At 37.9% G+C, this 15,629-nt stretch overlaps 1 protein-coding gene across 1 annotated transcript in view; it reads left to right on the top strand.

Annotated features, from left to right (window-relative positions):
* Positions 1–246: 246 nt before the first annotated feature.
* PGM2L1 (phosphoglucomutase 2 like 1) overlaps positions 247–15,629 on the top strand; it is a 69,085-nt gene continuing 53,702 nt past the window's right edge. The window contains exon 1 of the mRNA XM_068554914.1: positions 247–629. Within this exon, the coding sequence (XP_068411015.1) occupies positions 519–629 (111 nt within the window). The 5' untranslated portion in view covers positions 247–518. The remainder of the gene's footprint in view (positions 630–15,629) is intronic.

Raw genomic sequence — 15,629 nt, forward strand, 5'->3', positions numbered from 1 at the left:
AACAAGGATAAAACACGTGGGAAAAGGCAAATTAAAAAATAAAAAGGGCTGTGCCCCAATTCCTCACCACCCCGCGAGTCCTAACTTGTGCAGCTTGGGAGGCGTCGGAAGCACGCTTCCCCGCTCGCGCCTCGGGTCTCGGAGGCTTAAGTCAGCGGGGGTGGGAAGGGGCGGGGCCAGCGGCGCTGGGGGCGGGGCCTAGAGTGGCGAGTGCGGCGGCCGCGGCGGGGCCACGACCTAGACATCTAGGACTGTTGTTGTTCTCTCGCGGTGGGACCGCCTCAGTCTGGTCGCCCAGAGAAACCAGGAGCTGGTCTAGTTCGGAGCGGGGCGACCGCGTCCCCCCTCTCTCCTACTTCCCCAAAGCTGCGGCAGGAGCTGGCACAAACATCCTGCGGTTGGTCTCCGATGCCCTTCAGTGAGGAGGGGGCGTTGGGATCCTGGTGAGCGCACGTCAAGCTCCTCCAGCTACGTGTCTTCGCCGGCCCCCCAGGCCCGCACACCCAAGTCTGGCTGCCATGGCTGAAAACGCAGAGGGGGACCTGAACTCCAACCTACTCCACGCCCGCTATCACACCGGGGACCCTCAGCTAGACACGGCCATCGGGCAGTGGCTCCGTTGGGATAAGGTAGGTATCTGGTCAGCCCGGCATCCACCCCCTATCACTCCGGGGACCTTCAGCTAGACACGGCCATTAGGCAGTGGCTCCCTTGGGATAAGGTGGGTACCTGGTCAGCCCGGCATCCGCCCCCTACCCAGTGTACGCCCTTTCCCGTCCCCACCCGGTGCTCGGCAGACTGTGGGGGAGATGGCTCAGGCCATGCGGCAGCGGCTAGCGGAGCCGGGCGTTGCCACCCACCTATGCCTGGGCTGCCTCCCTGGGACCGTCTGAGCTGGGAAAGAACGCCTGTAGTCCCTTCCTTTTGCAGTGCGCGAAAGTGCAACCTCCCTTCCTCCCATCCTCCCCCCCTTCAAGTGTATGTCATCCCTCTTTCTCCAAAAAATAATAATAATAAATAATAATTAATCATCATCGTAAGCTATAGCCTTAATAGAGCTGTTGCCTTTCCCCTTTCTTCTCTATTGACTTCCTTCTCTGCAAATCTGAAAGTGGTTTTTTGCTCTGTCCTTGGATGCTATCTAACCGCTATCCTCTTTAGTTCTGGTCTGGTGTGTTTCCACTTTGCGTCGCTAGGTAGTCGCTGGTCTTTTATCGCTCCCTTGTATTCTCTAATATCACCTTTTGCTCTTGAGAAAGATAAGGGTTCTCTTTCTTTCTCTGGCTGGGAGTTATTTTATGGAAGTATCCTGTTCCAAAAATCATGTTTTCCAGATTTCATGTGATGCTCCTGATACAGAATTGTTTTTGCTTTACCCATTCCTCCTCTATTCCACCCCCACCCCCTCCAAATTGTTGCGATGATTTCATCTTGGGCAGGCATATAGGATGGATATGTGAGAGCTAAAATTAAAATGCAGTTATTTCACTAGTAAGAGGCCCTTGGCTCCAACAGAGGAAGATAATCCAGGCTTTTGCTTTGTCGAATGAATTAAATGCATTTGTTGAAATAGAGAAGGCAACATATTTTAAATGGAATTAATAATACTGAATTAAAGAATTAGTGTGGTAATATGTGAAATCATGTTATTCAATTTCCTAAAGGATTATTAGCTTTCTTAAAAAGTTTTATTTTCACTCTGTTCAGTCATTCATGCATTCAGCAAAAAATATCCATTGAGCACTGGGTAGTGCTTCAGGGCCTTTTAGGTCCAGGGTATGCTGGTGGTGAGGAAGCTAGAAAGGGTTCCTGCCCTCGAAAAGCCTTCCGTCAGCAGATAAGGAAGACCAACAAATAAGCAATTATGAGTTATTTAGTATTACTTGATCATATGTATCTTGGACAGTCTAATCCTTCCTCTGGAGTCTAAACCAGTGCGGCTCAAACTTTGAAGTGCTTACAGATCACCTGGAGATCTTAAAATGCAGGTTGTGATTTAGGACACCTGGGGTGGGGCCTGAGCTTCTGCCTCATAATGAGCTCCCAAGTGATACCAATGCTGCTGGGCTGTGGACCACACTTTGAGTAGCAAGGCTCTAGAGTGTTCTGACTGAGATACTGGAGAGCTAACACCCTTTTTGTAGGATTTGAGCATATATATAAAAAATACATATGTATATACATATATATATTTTTTCAATCAAGTGTGAAAAATCTGTGGTATCCCATTAATTATCATAAGGATGTGCAAAATGCAAATAACTTTAAATCCATTTTGCCAGTATTTATTAATTGCCTGCTGTGAGTATAGTTCCTTGTTGTGGAAGGATACAAAAGAAGTGAAGATTCAGAGATTGCTCTTCTGCTTTTAGTTCATTAGGGAGGAGGAAGCCTAATAGAAATAAAAGAGCTAAGGCTTAGCATACTGTGAAATGATATATACTACAAACTGACTGTATAAATATCTTCAGCAGGGATATCTAACTAAATTACAAATGAAAATTATCCTTATATGTTTAATATAGTTAATTGCTGTTGTTTAAAGCCATTTGCTGTCAGTAAATGGATGTGGTTGCACTTGTGTCTCCCTAAAGTGAAAGGAAGATTTATGAACTTCAAAGACACTTGTAGAATTCCAACACAATTTAATTTACTAGTAACTATTATGTATGTCATAGCCTTTGGCCCTTCAACAATAGTTTGTTTTCCATTGCCATGGGTGAAATCTTTTGTTCTCTTTAGGTGCCAGTTTTGACTACACTTTTCCTAATGGGTCTGTTGATTTGATTTTTTTTTTAAATATTACCTGAATGAATTAATATTTATTAATTGTCCATGCTATACCTAGATATTGTTGGGGTATGCTAAACTGTAAAAAGACTATGAAATACATATACATGTAAAAAGATAACGCAAGGGTGGTATTGGTGGCAATTAAATGGTTTATAGGCAGTCAGATTTTATAGTAGTTTAAAAGTAAGTGACCTGTGGACTGGGTAGTCAAGGAAGGCAATAAGAAGATGGGATGCATCTAAAAAGAATGAGGAGAGCCTTCATTGAAAGTGGAAGAGAAATTAATTTATATTTAAAGAGCCCTCTACATACAAGGCACTGGCTGAAAATCTGTGGGAGACACAAAGATGAACTAGATATGGATTGTATCTTCAAAGAAAATAGAAGGGAAAATAAAACAAAAGCTCACAAATATAATACAGGGAGCAAGTAACAAGTGCCTTTAACAGATAAATAGATTCAAATAAGTTTAATAATTATTTAATAAAAATAATATTTACTTAATTGATCCCTCTTTTAATGAGAAAAATACTTTTAATTAGTAAGCAAAGGTATATCTACTGTAGATGGATAGTGTAGGTAAGCTAGGCTATGATGTCCCAGGACACTGAAATGTAGAGTGCAGAAATGTAAAATAATAGATCAGATCAACAGCATTTATTGCATTACACGTGGATGGCATATGTGGTCTTCCAGCACAGAGAAACTGAGTTTAATACCTGATTAATACCTTTTTTTTTTTTTATAGTGAAAAAAAGAACCTACCAAATGCCCTGATTCTTGATGACTCTGGTGAGGCACATAGTACTAAGACATAAGTTGATCTAAAGGCAATTTGCTACTTGCCTAGGTCACCAGTATTGCTAGTTTTAGCCTTGGTGGGTGGTGTTCTTTGAAATCTCTTCATGAAAAAGGTGTTATCTGTGCTGACCCTTCAGAATTAATTAAAATTTAGACTTGTCAACATTGAGAGGAGGAATATTCCAAGTAGAGATAAAAACATTAATGTGTATACTTAGAACATTTGTTTCTGCTGTAGCTTAGGGTACATAGAGAGAAATTGTTGGAAAAGCATGTAGACCAGGTCATAGAAACGCATTAGTATGTCGTTAGTAGCCTTGAGTAAATAAAGGTGTATGTAAGTGTCAAAAAGAAATTAGTGCAACAAGACAGGGTGTTTATTGGGGAGGTCCCAGGTACCCCTTCCTGTTTCTATGGAGTGGCATTCTGTTGTGCCGTTTAGTATAGTCCAGGATCTGACCCTTGGTTCCTATACCTTCAGACTAATTTATTAGTCTGTCTTGTCTCAGGATGGACTCACCCTGCTCAAGGTTACAGAAACTGATGTCTGAATTCAGAATGCTGTTTTATTAATTTATGGTACAGTTGTAATATAAATAGATTTGTCTCAGTCAAGCCATTTTCTAGATGCACCATAAGGGAAGTCAAAGAATCAGAAGATTTTTAGTGATTGTGAAATCAAATCACAGGGAGTCAGATATATGGCATAAATGTTTAACAGCATTAGCCTGTAATAAGTAAATGCATCAATCTCTATGATGGGACTGTCCTACCACTGGAATCCAACAAGTCTGTGGATCAAGGTGTTCCTCCTCCAGGCAATGCGCAGATGACTCTTCTACAGTGCTCTCCCCTTCTATCTTTTAGAGCTGACTAAGGCCCCCACTTCCTTCCTACTTCTTTCTTTCAAGGCTTTCATGCATTCTATCAAATTACAGACAAGTCTTGCTGGCCTAGAAGCCAGGTTCTCTTTAACATGACAACTCTCCCCTGTTTTTGATATGCTGTAAATTTTAACTTTTTGAAAAGTCTTATCAAAGATATTAAGCACTGGCCAAATTTGGGTGTGTGAATGTATGGGTGGGAAGTGGGACGGGACCCAGGGCAGAGCTGCTCAGCCAGCTGTAGCAACAACAGCTACATACATATTGACAACAATGTGGAGGCAGGAATTGGCTGTGGTGTTTTGAGAAATAATGAGTAGAGTACTATGGTCTCAGAATGTAGGTCTATGTTGAGAAAGAGTAGAAGGTAAAGGTAAAGATAAGTTAGTTAGGTTAGTGTTATGAAATGCCTGAAAATAGAAATAAAAGACTTCATTCTAAAGTCAGTGATTTTCAAACATCTAACAATGAAAGTTTTTCAAGCAAAATATAGCCCAAATTTTTTTAAAAGTGGTGAATGAATTTCCTTTTAAATCATCATCGTGTAATGGAAAACACACCCATGAACCACCTCTACAAAGGTTGTCTAGTCCAGTTTCATTGTGCAGAGACCCAAAGAAGTTGTGGAAATTATCAGTTGTGGTGGGTAGAGCCTGGACGAGAACTTGGATCTGCCACCTAGTTCAATCCAAATTTTACATAATTTGGCATTTAATCAATGAAGAGCGCTTATCACCTTATTAATTTTGGAAAATATTAGTGCTTATTACTTGAATTTATTTGTGTAGTGTTTCAAACCTTGATGATCTGAATCATTTGATATTCACAGCAACCGTATGTGGTAGGCAGGCTAGGTAGTAATTATCCCCATTTTTATAAGTATAGAAATTTAGTTTCAGACAAGGAAAACGACTTGCTCAAGGACATATGGCTTTTAAGTGGTACATTTGGTACTAAACCTAGGATATCTGACCTTTACTCTAGTTTTCTTATCGCTGTACTAGACTCTGTAACCTGAATATTTAGTAAATGTTAGTGACATGATAAACCAAGTTTCAAGGACCTCATTAAAACCATTTTACTGACTTTTGTGAAAGCTGTGGTAGGCTGCAATATTCTGCAGAATAAATTGCCATGGAATATTTTTTAAAAGAGCTGAGTTTGCTGCTCAACAGTTGCTTTGGTTTCCTTGGCAACAACATTCTCCCTCTGTCCAAGAGATTTAGTACATATAAATAAGGGTTTGGAGATATACACACACACACACACACACACATACACATACACACACATTTTTTTTCTTTTTATTTCCAAACGTCTTACATTTGCTCTTCAGTTTCTACCATTTTATTTTTAAATTTACTTTTATTTATTTCAAAGAAATACATGCTTGTGATTTTTAAAAATTAGTACAAAGGGATTATAATGGAAAGCAGCTTTCCTAATTGCCTCTTCTCATCCTCAGTTTGCTCCTTAAAAGCCATTTTTAACTGTTTGTCTTTAGTTATTCTCATGACTACCATCAAAAGACTAAATAATATGCTAGTACCACTATTCCTTGATTTGTTTTGGATATTATCTGTCAAATACATACTATGAAAAATGAGAGCTCACTCACACTGTTCTCCACCCTACCTAAACTTTTTTTTTTTAAGATTTTTTCCTTTGATGTGGACCATTTTTAAAGTCTTTATTGAATTTGTTACAATATTGCTTCTGTTTTATGTTTTGGTTTTTTGGCCACAAGGCATGTGGGATCTTAGCTCCCTGACCAGGGGTCAAACCCGCACCCCCTGCACTGGAAGGCGAAGTCTTAACCACTGGAGTGCCAGGGAAGTCCCCACCCTGCCTAAATTTCATTATGCCATTAGTTTTATTTATTCTTTTGAAAGCTTAAATAATGTAATCAGTGCTAACAAAGTCTCCAGAACAGTAAGCTTAGCTCACAAACACAGAGCTCCCAATTGGCCATTTTATTTGAGAAGACATTGGAACTGAGGTAAATAAGGGAAGATAAGAACTTAAAATCTTAAAATTAAGTTTAAAAAGATAATTATTCCATCAAACAAGGAAAGATGCTATGAAAAAGGAATAGGAAAGAAGAATGAGCTCTTGGGAGTTAAGGAAAAAAAAAAAAACAACTGTATCCCTCCACCCCCTGCCAAATGCAATAGAAAATATAAAAGCATAAGTTGAAGAAACCTATAGCAAAAGGAAATAGGAAATATGAGGGAAACTGACATGAAGGAACTACCCCAGGAGTCCAGTGTAAAGAAATCCCAGATGACAACTGTGTACTAGTTTGACATTGGGCTTCAAAGAAATGTGTCTTGAAAAAGAATGCAATGTCTATGCCATAAATAATAAAAAGCTGGAAGATATTAATGATAATGTTGAAGATGGCATGTTATTTCTGGCAACAGCAACATCAAAAAAAGAAAAACAGTTATCCACAGATGGAAGAAAGGGAGGAAGGGGAGGAGGGAGGGAGGGGAGGAAGGAAGGAAAACAGACCTGAATAAGCAAGTTATGGTTCAAAACTGAAGAAAACTAAAACAGGGCATGATTTTGAACAATTAATTGATGGAGCTTAAGGAAAAAAAAAATCCATTTGATCTCAATACCTTCAGAAGACACAAGGTGGGCCTGGTGAGAAGGAAATTTTATCCAAGCCCACTACTAGGGTCTGTAGTGAACAATATTTAGATGATCTTAACCTGGTACTTAACACTATTTTCAATGTTGAGGATCAATCTGAAGACAAAACAGAAAATTTTAATTTTTTTTTGTGGTAAAAAACATAACATAAAATTTACCATCTTAACCATTTTTAAGTGTACAGTTCAATAGCATTAATCATATTCACATTTTTATGAAACAGATCTCCAGAACTTTTTTATTTTGCAAATCTGAAACTCTATACCCATTAAAGAAGTCCCCTTACCTCCCCTCTCTCCAGCCCCAATACGAGATGTTAACAACAGGGAAAACGGGTTGGGTGGGAGGATTTATGGGAACTCCCTGTATTATCTGTTCAATTTTCTGTAAACCTAAAACTGTTCTAAAAATTAAAGTCCATGAATTTAAAAAGTACTTATACTTGAAAGGGAAAGGATTCTTATTTGAAAGCACTTTCTTCTTTCCCACCTGAAAATTTCAAAATAGGTAGACTGGCTACTTCTGCTTTTTATTTGGGGGTCTTCTTTGCCCTGTTTTTTCTTTCATAAAGGTTTTTTGTTTAGTTCCTTTAAGTTTTCTACAAGCCCATTAGAAGTCTATTTGGATATATCTCTAATCTGGAATTATTTTTTCCCCATCTCTTCCTTTCCTCCTATTTGAAAAATCAGAGAACCTGAAGAAGCTAATGAAAAGGAATTTATCTTTATTTGGTTCTTCCGAATTGTACTTATAAAATACATTAAATTAACCATAGAATGTAAATGTTATATTCCACTAGCTCGGATTTTCATGGTCCCTCCCTGGATAATCTAAATTTGATTTCTTTTATCTATCTTTGTGGAAAGACAGTATGTTTTGCTTATTTGGCTGTTTTTACCTATTTCATATTTCATATGTTTAGAAACACTTTTCCCCCAAATAAAAGGTTGGTTAGTAATTTAGTGTAGATTTTACTAAAGGAGTATTTTTTTCATAAGTCACTTACTCTCTACATTATTGCTAATTAGTACTGAGGCTGCTGCCCTCTGGTGTTGGGAGTTAACGGAGAAAATGATTAATGCTGGTGGAAAGAATAAACAGACAGGTAGTGTATCCAATTCTGCATGGGATCTTTTACACCAAATAATTTAATGAACACTATACCTTACCAACAAAACTATGAAAATGGTCTTACTGAATGCCCAAAAGAATATGAAAATTACAATGTAAATGAAAAATACTATGCTTCTCAGATACTAAGTCATCTTAGCTTTCGGCTCACCAGACTTAACCTTGTTAGAAGATCTCTTCAGTGTAAGTGGTAGCTTTGTTTTGTGGTTTCTGCTTCAGAATTTTCTCATGTCATTTTCCCTCTGAAATATTTCATTATTCATGTAGGTAAAAACTATAAAAAAACCTAAATGCCCACCAATAGGGGAAAGGATAAATAAACTAGAACACTGTGACATTTGAAAAGAATACACATATCTACATGTATTGAGAGTACCTCCAAGATTTATTGAATGAAATGAGCAAGTTCCAGAGCATCGTGTACAATTTGATACCATATATATAAAATAAAAAGATAAAGCAAAACTACATTTCTATAAGTATATAGATGTAGGTAAAGGTCTGGAAAGATACATCACATACAATATTGGCTCCCCTAAAAGAGGGGTCTGGGAATGATAATAGTCAAAGATCTCTATAGCTTTATTTGTGTTATTAGTATTTTTTAAAACAAGGAAAGTGTATTGATGTACTTATAATTAATAATTAAAAGTAAAAATTCAAACATGAACAAAGAACAATTAAGTGGTCAACTGTCTGGCACTGGTTTCTAAGAGCAATAGGAGTTCAAAGTCCGGAAGACTTTTTGTAAGAAGTAGAATTTGAGCTGGGCCTTGAAGGTTAAGTAGGATAGGAATAGATGGTGGATATGGGGGCAGAAAATTTAGAGTGGGAGAAATAGAATAATAAAATAGAATGAAACTGATCACGGAAATGAAACTGAACAGGGGACATGCAAGAACAATGAAGAGATTTTTTTTAAATTGAGGTATAGTTGATTTATAGTATTATATTAGTTTCAGGTGTGAAACAGTGATTCAAAATTTTTATAGATTATACTCCATTTAAAGTTATTATAAAACATTAGCTATATTCCATGTGCTGTACAATATATCCTTGTAGCTTATTTATTTTACACATAGTAGTTTGTACCTCTTAATCCCCTGCCTCTATTTTGCCCCTCCTCCCTTTCCTCTCCCCATAGTTTTTTCTCTATATCTGTGAGTTTGTTTCTGTTTTGTTATATTCATTAGTTTGTTTTATTTTTTGTATTCCACATATAAGTGATTACATACAGTATTTGTCTTTCTCTGTCTGACTTACTTCACTAAGCACAATACCCTCCAGGTCCATCCATGTTGTTGCAAATGGCAAAATTTCATTATTTTGGGGACTTTCCTGGTGGCACAGTGGTTAAGAATCCGCCTGCCAATGCAGGGAACATGGGTTCGAGCCCTGGTCTGGGAAGATCCCACATGCCGCGGAGCAGCTAAGCTCATGCACCACAACTACTGAGGCTGTACTCTAGAGCCCACGAGCCGCAACTACTGAGCCTACGTGCCACAACTACTGAAGCCCGCGCACCTAGAGCCCGTGCTCTGCAACAAGAGAAGCCACCACAATGAGAAGCCCACGCACCGCAACAAAGAGTAGCCCCTGCTTGCTGCAACTAGAGAAAACCCGCGCTCAGCAACAAAGACCCAACGCAGCCATAAAATAAATAAATAAATCAATTTATTTTTAAAATTTCATCATTGTGTGTGTGTATTGCATCTTCTTTATCCATCGGTTGATGGACACTTGGGTTGCTTCCATAGCTTGGCTATTGTAAATAATGCTGCTATGAACATTGGAATGCATGTATCTTTTCGAATTAGTGTTTTCGTTTTTTTCAGACATGTACTGAGGAGTGGAATTGCGGGATCATATAGCAGTTCTTTGGTTTTTTTTGAGGAACCTCCTTAATCTTTTCCCTAAGTGGCTGTACCAATTTACATTCCCACTAGCAGTGTAGGAAGGTTCCCTTTTCTCCATACCCTATCCAGCATTTATTGTTTGTGGACTTTTGAAAGATGGCCATTCTGACCGATGTGAGATGATACCTGATTGTAGTTTGGGTTTGCATTTCTCTAATAATTAGCAATGTTGAGTATCTCTTCATGTGCCTGTTGGTCATCTGTATGTTTTCTATTTTTTTTTTAATTAATTTATTTATTTTTGTCTGCATTGGGTCTTCGTTGCTGTGTGCGGGCTTTCTCTAGTTGGGGTGAGCGGGGGCTACTCTTCGTTGTGGTGCACGGGCTTCTCATTGCGGTGGCTTCTCTCGTTGAGGAGCACGGGCTCTAGGTGTGCTACCTTCAGTAGTTGTGGCACGCAGCCTCAGTAGTTGTGGCATGCAGGCTCAGTAGTTGTGGCTTGCGGGCTGTAGAGCGCAGGTTCAGTAGTTGCAGCACACAGGCTTAGTTGCTCTGCGGCATGTGGATCTTCACCGACCAGGGCTCGAACCCATGTTCCCTGCATTGGCAGGCGGATTCTTAACCACAGCACCACCAGGGAAGTCCCTGTATGTTTTCTTTGGAAAAATAACTATTCAGGTCTTCTGCCCATTTTTTAAATGGGTTTTGTTTTTTTTATATTGAGTTGTATGAGCTGATTATATATTTAGGATATTAACCCCTTAATGGTCATATCATTTGCAAATATTTTCTCTCATTCGGTAGGTTGTTTTTTCATTTTATTGATGGCTTCCTTTGCTGTGCAAAAGCTTTTAAGTTTAATTAGGTCCCATTTGTTTATTTTTGCTTTTGTTTCCTCTGCCATAAGAGACAGATCCAAAAAAATATTGCTACGATTATGTCAAAGAGTGTTTTATGTTTTGTTCTAGAAGTTTTATGGTTTCCTGTCTTACATTTAGGTCTTTAGTCCATTTTAGCTTATTTTTGTATATGGTGTAAGAAAATGTTCTAATTTCATTCTTTTACGTGTAGCTGTCCAGTTTTCCCAGCACACTGATTGAATAGACTGTCCTTTCCCCATTGTATATTCTTGCCTTCTTTTTCATAGATTAACTGACCATATATGAAGAGATTTTTTAAAAACTCAGGTAGAGCACATGTGTTAGGCTCTTGTGGCAATTAAGAATAGGTGAAGGAAAACTAGTATTTATTGAATGCCAATATGCCAAACATGGTACTAGACGCTTTCATATAAAAAGTCTTTTTAAATCCTTCCAAGGATTGTATGAGGTGGTAATTACCATTTTTTTTAACCTACACACAAACTCAGAGAAATGGAGAGAGTATTTGAATCCAAAAAGGTTTTGAACTCCTCTGCCCTTTGAGATCTGATCCCACCCTTCCTAACCTTTACATTTGATGTAATCAGAATTGGACTTTATTGTGGGCTCTTGGTTGATTAATCTGGCTGCAGTATGTAATCAGGATGAGATGGTTTAGAGTAGCGGAGGGTAGCCTGGAGACTCTTCTAGAAATATAGATATAAAAGTTTTATATTAGGATGCTTATAGAATCTTACAAGAAAATTAAGGAAGAAATAATGAGACATTAATAAATTGATTTCTGTCTTCTTTTTTAAAAACACAGAGAATGGTAAACAGTTCCCATTTTGTTAAATCACAGCATTTTGCTAACTTTGAATCAGCTCTCCTTTTTAAAGAAATAAATTATAAAATCAGTTTAAATTTCTGTGTCTACTTCTCTGATCCCATTCTCCTCCCTTCCTCCTTTCCCCAGAGTAACTAAGGCATATTTAGGAATACTAGGGTTTTGTCTAAATTTCCTGTTTCGTTAAAAAATTGCTTTGTTTTTCTTTTCTCTTTTTAAAAATTATTTATTTATTTATTTATTTACTTACTTATTTATTTTATTTATTTATTTTGGCTGCGCCAGGTCTTAGTTGCAGCATGCAGGCTCTTAGTTTGCAGCATGCAGACTTCTTAGTTGCGGCATGTGGACTCTTAGTTGCAGCATGCAGACTCTTAGTTGCAGCATGCATGCGGGATCTAGTTCCCCAACAAGGGATCAAACCCGGGCCCCCTGCACTGGGAGCTCGGAGTCTTACCCACTGGACCGCCAGGGAAGTCCCTGTTTTTCAATTAAATAAAGATAACCCTGGAGGTTAAACAGCTCCTTTAAAAAAAAAAATCCTTAGTCAAAACTATTTCAATGCCTGAAAACACTCAAATCAAAATTGAAGTATTACATTTCTTATAATATATGCTTAGTATATAACTTTTGAAAATATGGATACTATTAACTTATCCCTAAATAGTACACTGTAAGATTTTGAGAAGCTATAGTTCTTTAAAAAAAAAAGTCAACAATAACATAATATGTCAAATACAGCCTAAGATGTTCTCTAAATAGAAATGTCACATTTTACAAAGATAGTAATCAGTTATATTTGTGGTTTCTGTAAAATTAGATTCATACTTACATAAAATAAATTACTTAAACGTCCTCTCCTCCAAATATCAAGGAACTTTTACATAATTATGAAGGAAATCTTAACAGTAAAAGAGTTGACATTATATCACAACCCACACTGACATGAATTTATTTTTTGTAATTTGCATATCCTTTTTAAAAAAACTCTGTTTTATAAAGCCACTGAGAATTCAAGCATTTTTCAAGTATTGTATTTTTTTTCTTTTTTTTGTGGGGGGTGGGGGTGGGAGGGCGTGCTGCGTGGCATGTGGGATCCTAGTTCCCCCACCAGGGACCAAACCTGTGCCCCCTGCAGTGGAAGCACAGAGTCCTAACCACTGGTCCGCCAGGGAAGTCCCCCAAGTATTGTATTTTTAACATTAAATTACATTTTCCATATGTTTCATAAAGGGAAAGGAAAAAACCATCCAATATTGTTTGTCATTAATTCATACTTTATAAGGTAAAACACTATGCATCTGTACTTATCCATTTTCCTCTGCTCCAACATCAGTTTTAGAGCTTTTCTATATACTTTTTTAAAAATCAGGCTTATTGAAGTATAATTTACATTTACGTAATTGACAGTAAATTTCATCCTTTTAAGTGTTCAATTTAAAGAGTTTTGACAAGTGTAAATAGTTGCATAACCAACACCACAATCAAGACATAGAGCATTTCTATCTTGCAGAAAGTTGCCTCATGTCCTTTTGTAGTGGATCCCATCACTCCAGCCCCTGGCAACCACTGATCTAATTTAAGTCCAGTAGTTGTTTTTAATTGGGATGTAATTCACATAACATAAAATTATAAAATTCACCACTTTAAAGTATCTAATTCAAGGGGTTCTAGTATATTCAAAAAGTTATGCAATCACCACTAATTTCAGAACATTTTAATCACCTTAAAAAGAAACTCTATACCTGTAATTAATAGTCACTCCTCTCTTCTCCTAACTCCTAACAACCACTAATCTGCTTTCTGTCTCCATGGATTTGCCTGTTCTGCACCTATTATATAAATGGAACCACACAATATATGGCCTTTTATGTCCCTCTTCTTTCAACTTGGCATGTTTTCAAGTTTCATCTGTGTTGTAGCATAAATCAGTAATTATAGCTCGTTAGCCATTTGTGCATCTTCTTTAGCAAAATGTCTGCTTAAATCCTTTGTCCATTTTTTTGGGGGGTGGTCTTTTTATCGTTGAGTCGTCATATTTCTCCACTGTTCCAGTAGTTTGCCTTACAGAAATCATACAGTATATAGACTTTTTGGGTTTAGCTTCCTTCACTTAACAATGCTTGTGAGATTTATTCATTTTGTTTTCCATATTGGTAGTTTATTCATTTTTATTGCTGAGTAGGATTCCATTGTATGGATGTACAACAATTTGTTTTTTCACTCACCAGTTGAGAAACATTAGGTTTCAACTATTCTGAATAAATCTGCCGTTAAAATTCATGTACAGGTCATAGTGTGAACATGTTTCATTTCTCTTGGGTAGATACCTAGGAATGGAATTACTATTCAGAATTTACTGAGAAATTTTAAAATAATTATTGGGTATTGAATTTGTGTCAAATGCTTTTTCTGCATCTACTGAGAAGATCATGTTTTGGTTTTTTTTAATTAAAACTTTATTTTTTAAGCAGTTTTAGGTTCACAGCACAATTGAAGTGAAAGTACAGAGATTTCTCATACTCCCCCTGCCCTTACCCATGCACAGCCTCCCTCATTATCAGCATCCACCACCAGTGTGGTACACTTGTTAGAACTGATAAACCTACATTGACACATATTAATCACCCGAAGTCCATCATTTATATTATGTTGTTGGGCTGCACCCCGCAGACCTGCAAGCCTTATACTTGCCCAGCCTCAGGACCGAAGAAAGAGCCCAGAGTCAGCAACAGAGACATCAGTGATTTAATGGACATGCGGATCTTACATGTCTGAAGCAAGGTCCTGGAGCAACACCCCACCATGTGTGGGAGATGGCAGGCAGGACATGGCGGTAGTCTTTGCTATTGTGGAAGGGAGGGGGCAATTTACCAGTTATAGAGGGAATTGATGTCAGTTTGGCTCATCAGTTACCAGGGAAACCAGCAGAGGAGCATGCCCCTCACTGCCCCTTTGTTAAGCTATCATAGCGGAGATGTTCTAATCTGAAGATTAGCTGGGGCTAGGGGCAAGTATGTCTCTATGATTAGGAGGGAAGGTTAGTCATGTGAGTAGGGTGTAGGTGACGCAGGCACTGGTCGAATAGGGGATATTCAGAGAGCAAGAGAACAGCCATCTTGGGTGACCTGATCATACATATGTTTTAATCTTGGTGATGTACATTCTGTGGGTTTGGACAAATGTGTAATGACATGTATCTACCATTATATTGTCATACAGAATAATTTCACTGCCCGAAAAATCCTCTATGTTCCTTCCACATATTCATCCCTTCCTCAACCCTCAACCCCTGGAAGCCACTGATCTTTTTACTATCTCTGTAGTTTTGCCTTTTACAGAATGTCATATAGCTGGACTCATACAGTATGTAGCCTTTTCAAATTGGCTTCTTTCACTTAGTAATATGCATTTAAGTTTCCTCCATGTCTTTTCATGGCTTGAGATCTCATTTCTTTTTATCACTAAATAATAGTCCATTGTCTGGGTGTACCATAGCATTAAACAATTTTTTTTTTAGTTTGGGGTATAATGAATTACATTGATTTTTGGATGTTGATTCAACTGACATTCCTCAGATAAATACAACTTATTATTCTTTTTATATATTTTGGTAAGGATCTTTTTGTATATCTGTTAGATTTTTATATTAGGATTATGCTGGCCTTGTAAAATTAGTTGAAGTGTTCCCTGCTCTCTTTTCTGAAAGTGTTTTTGTATGATGGTATTTATTTCTTTAAATGTTTGATAGAATTTGCCACCCAAACCATCTGGGCCTGGAGTTTTCTTCATGGAAAGC

Source organism: Eschrichtius robustus, chromosome 11 (assembly GCF_028021215.1).
Source record: "Eschrichtius robustus isolate mEscRob2 chromosome 11, mEscRob2.pri, whole genome shotgun sequence".
NCBI classification, from domain to species: Eukaryota; Metazoa; Chordata; class Mammalia; order Artiodactyla; family Eschrichtiidae; genus Eschrichtius; species Eschrichtius robustus.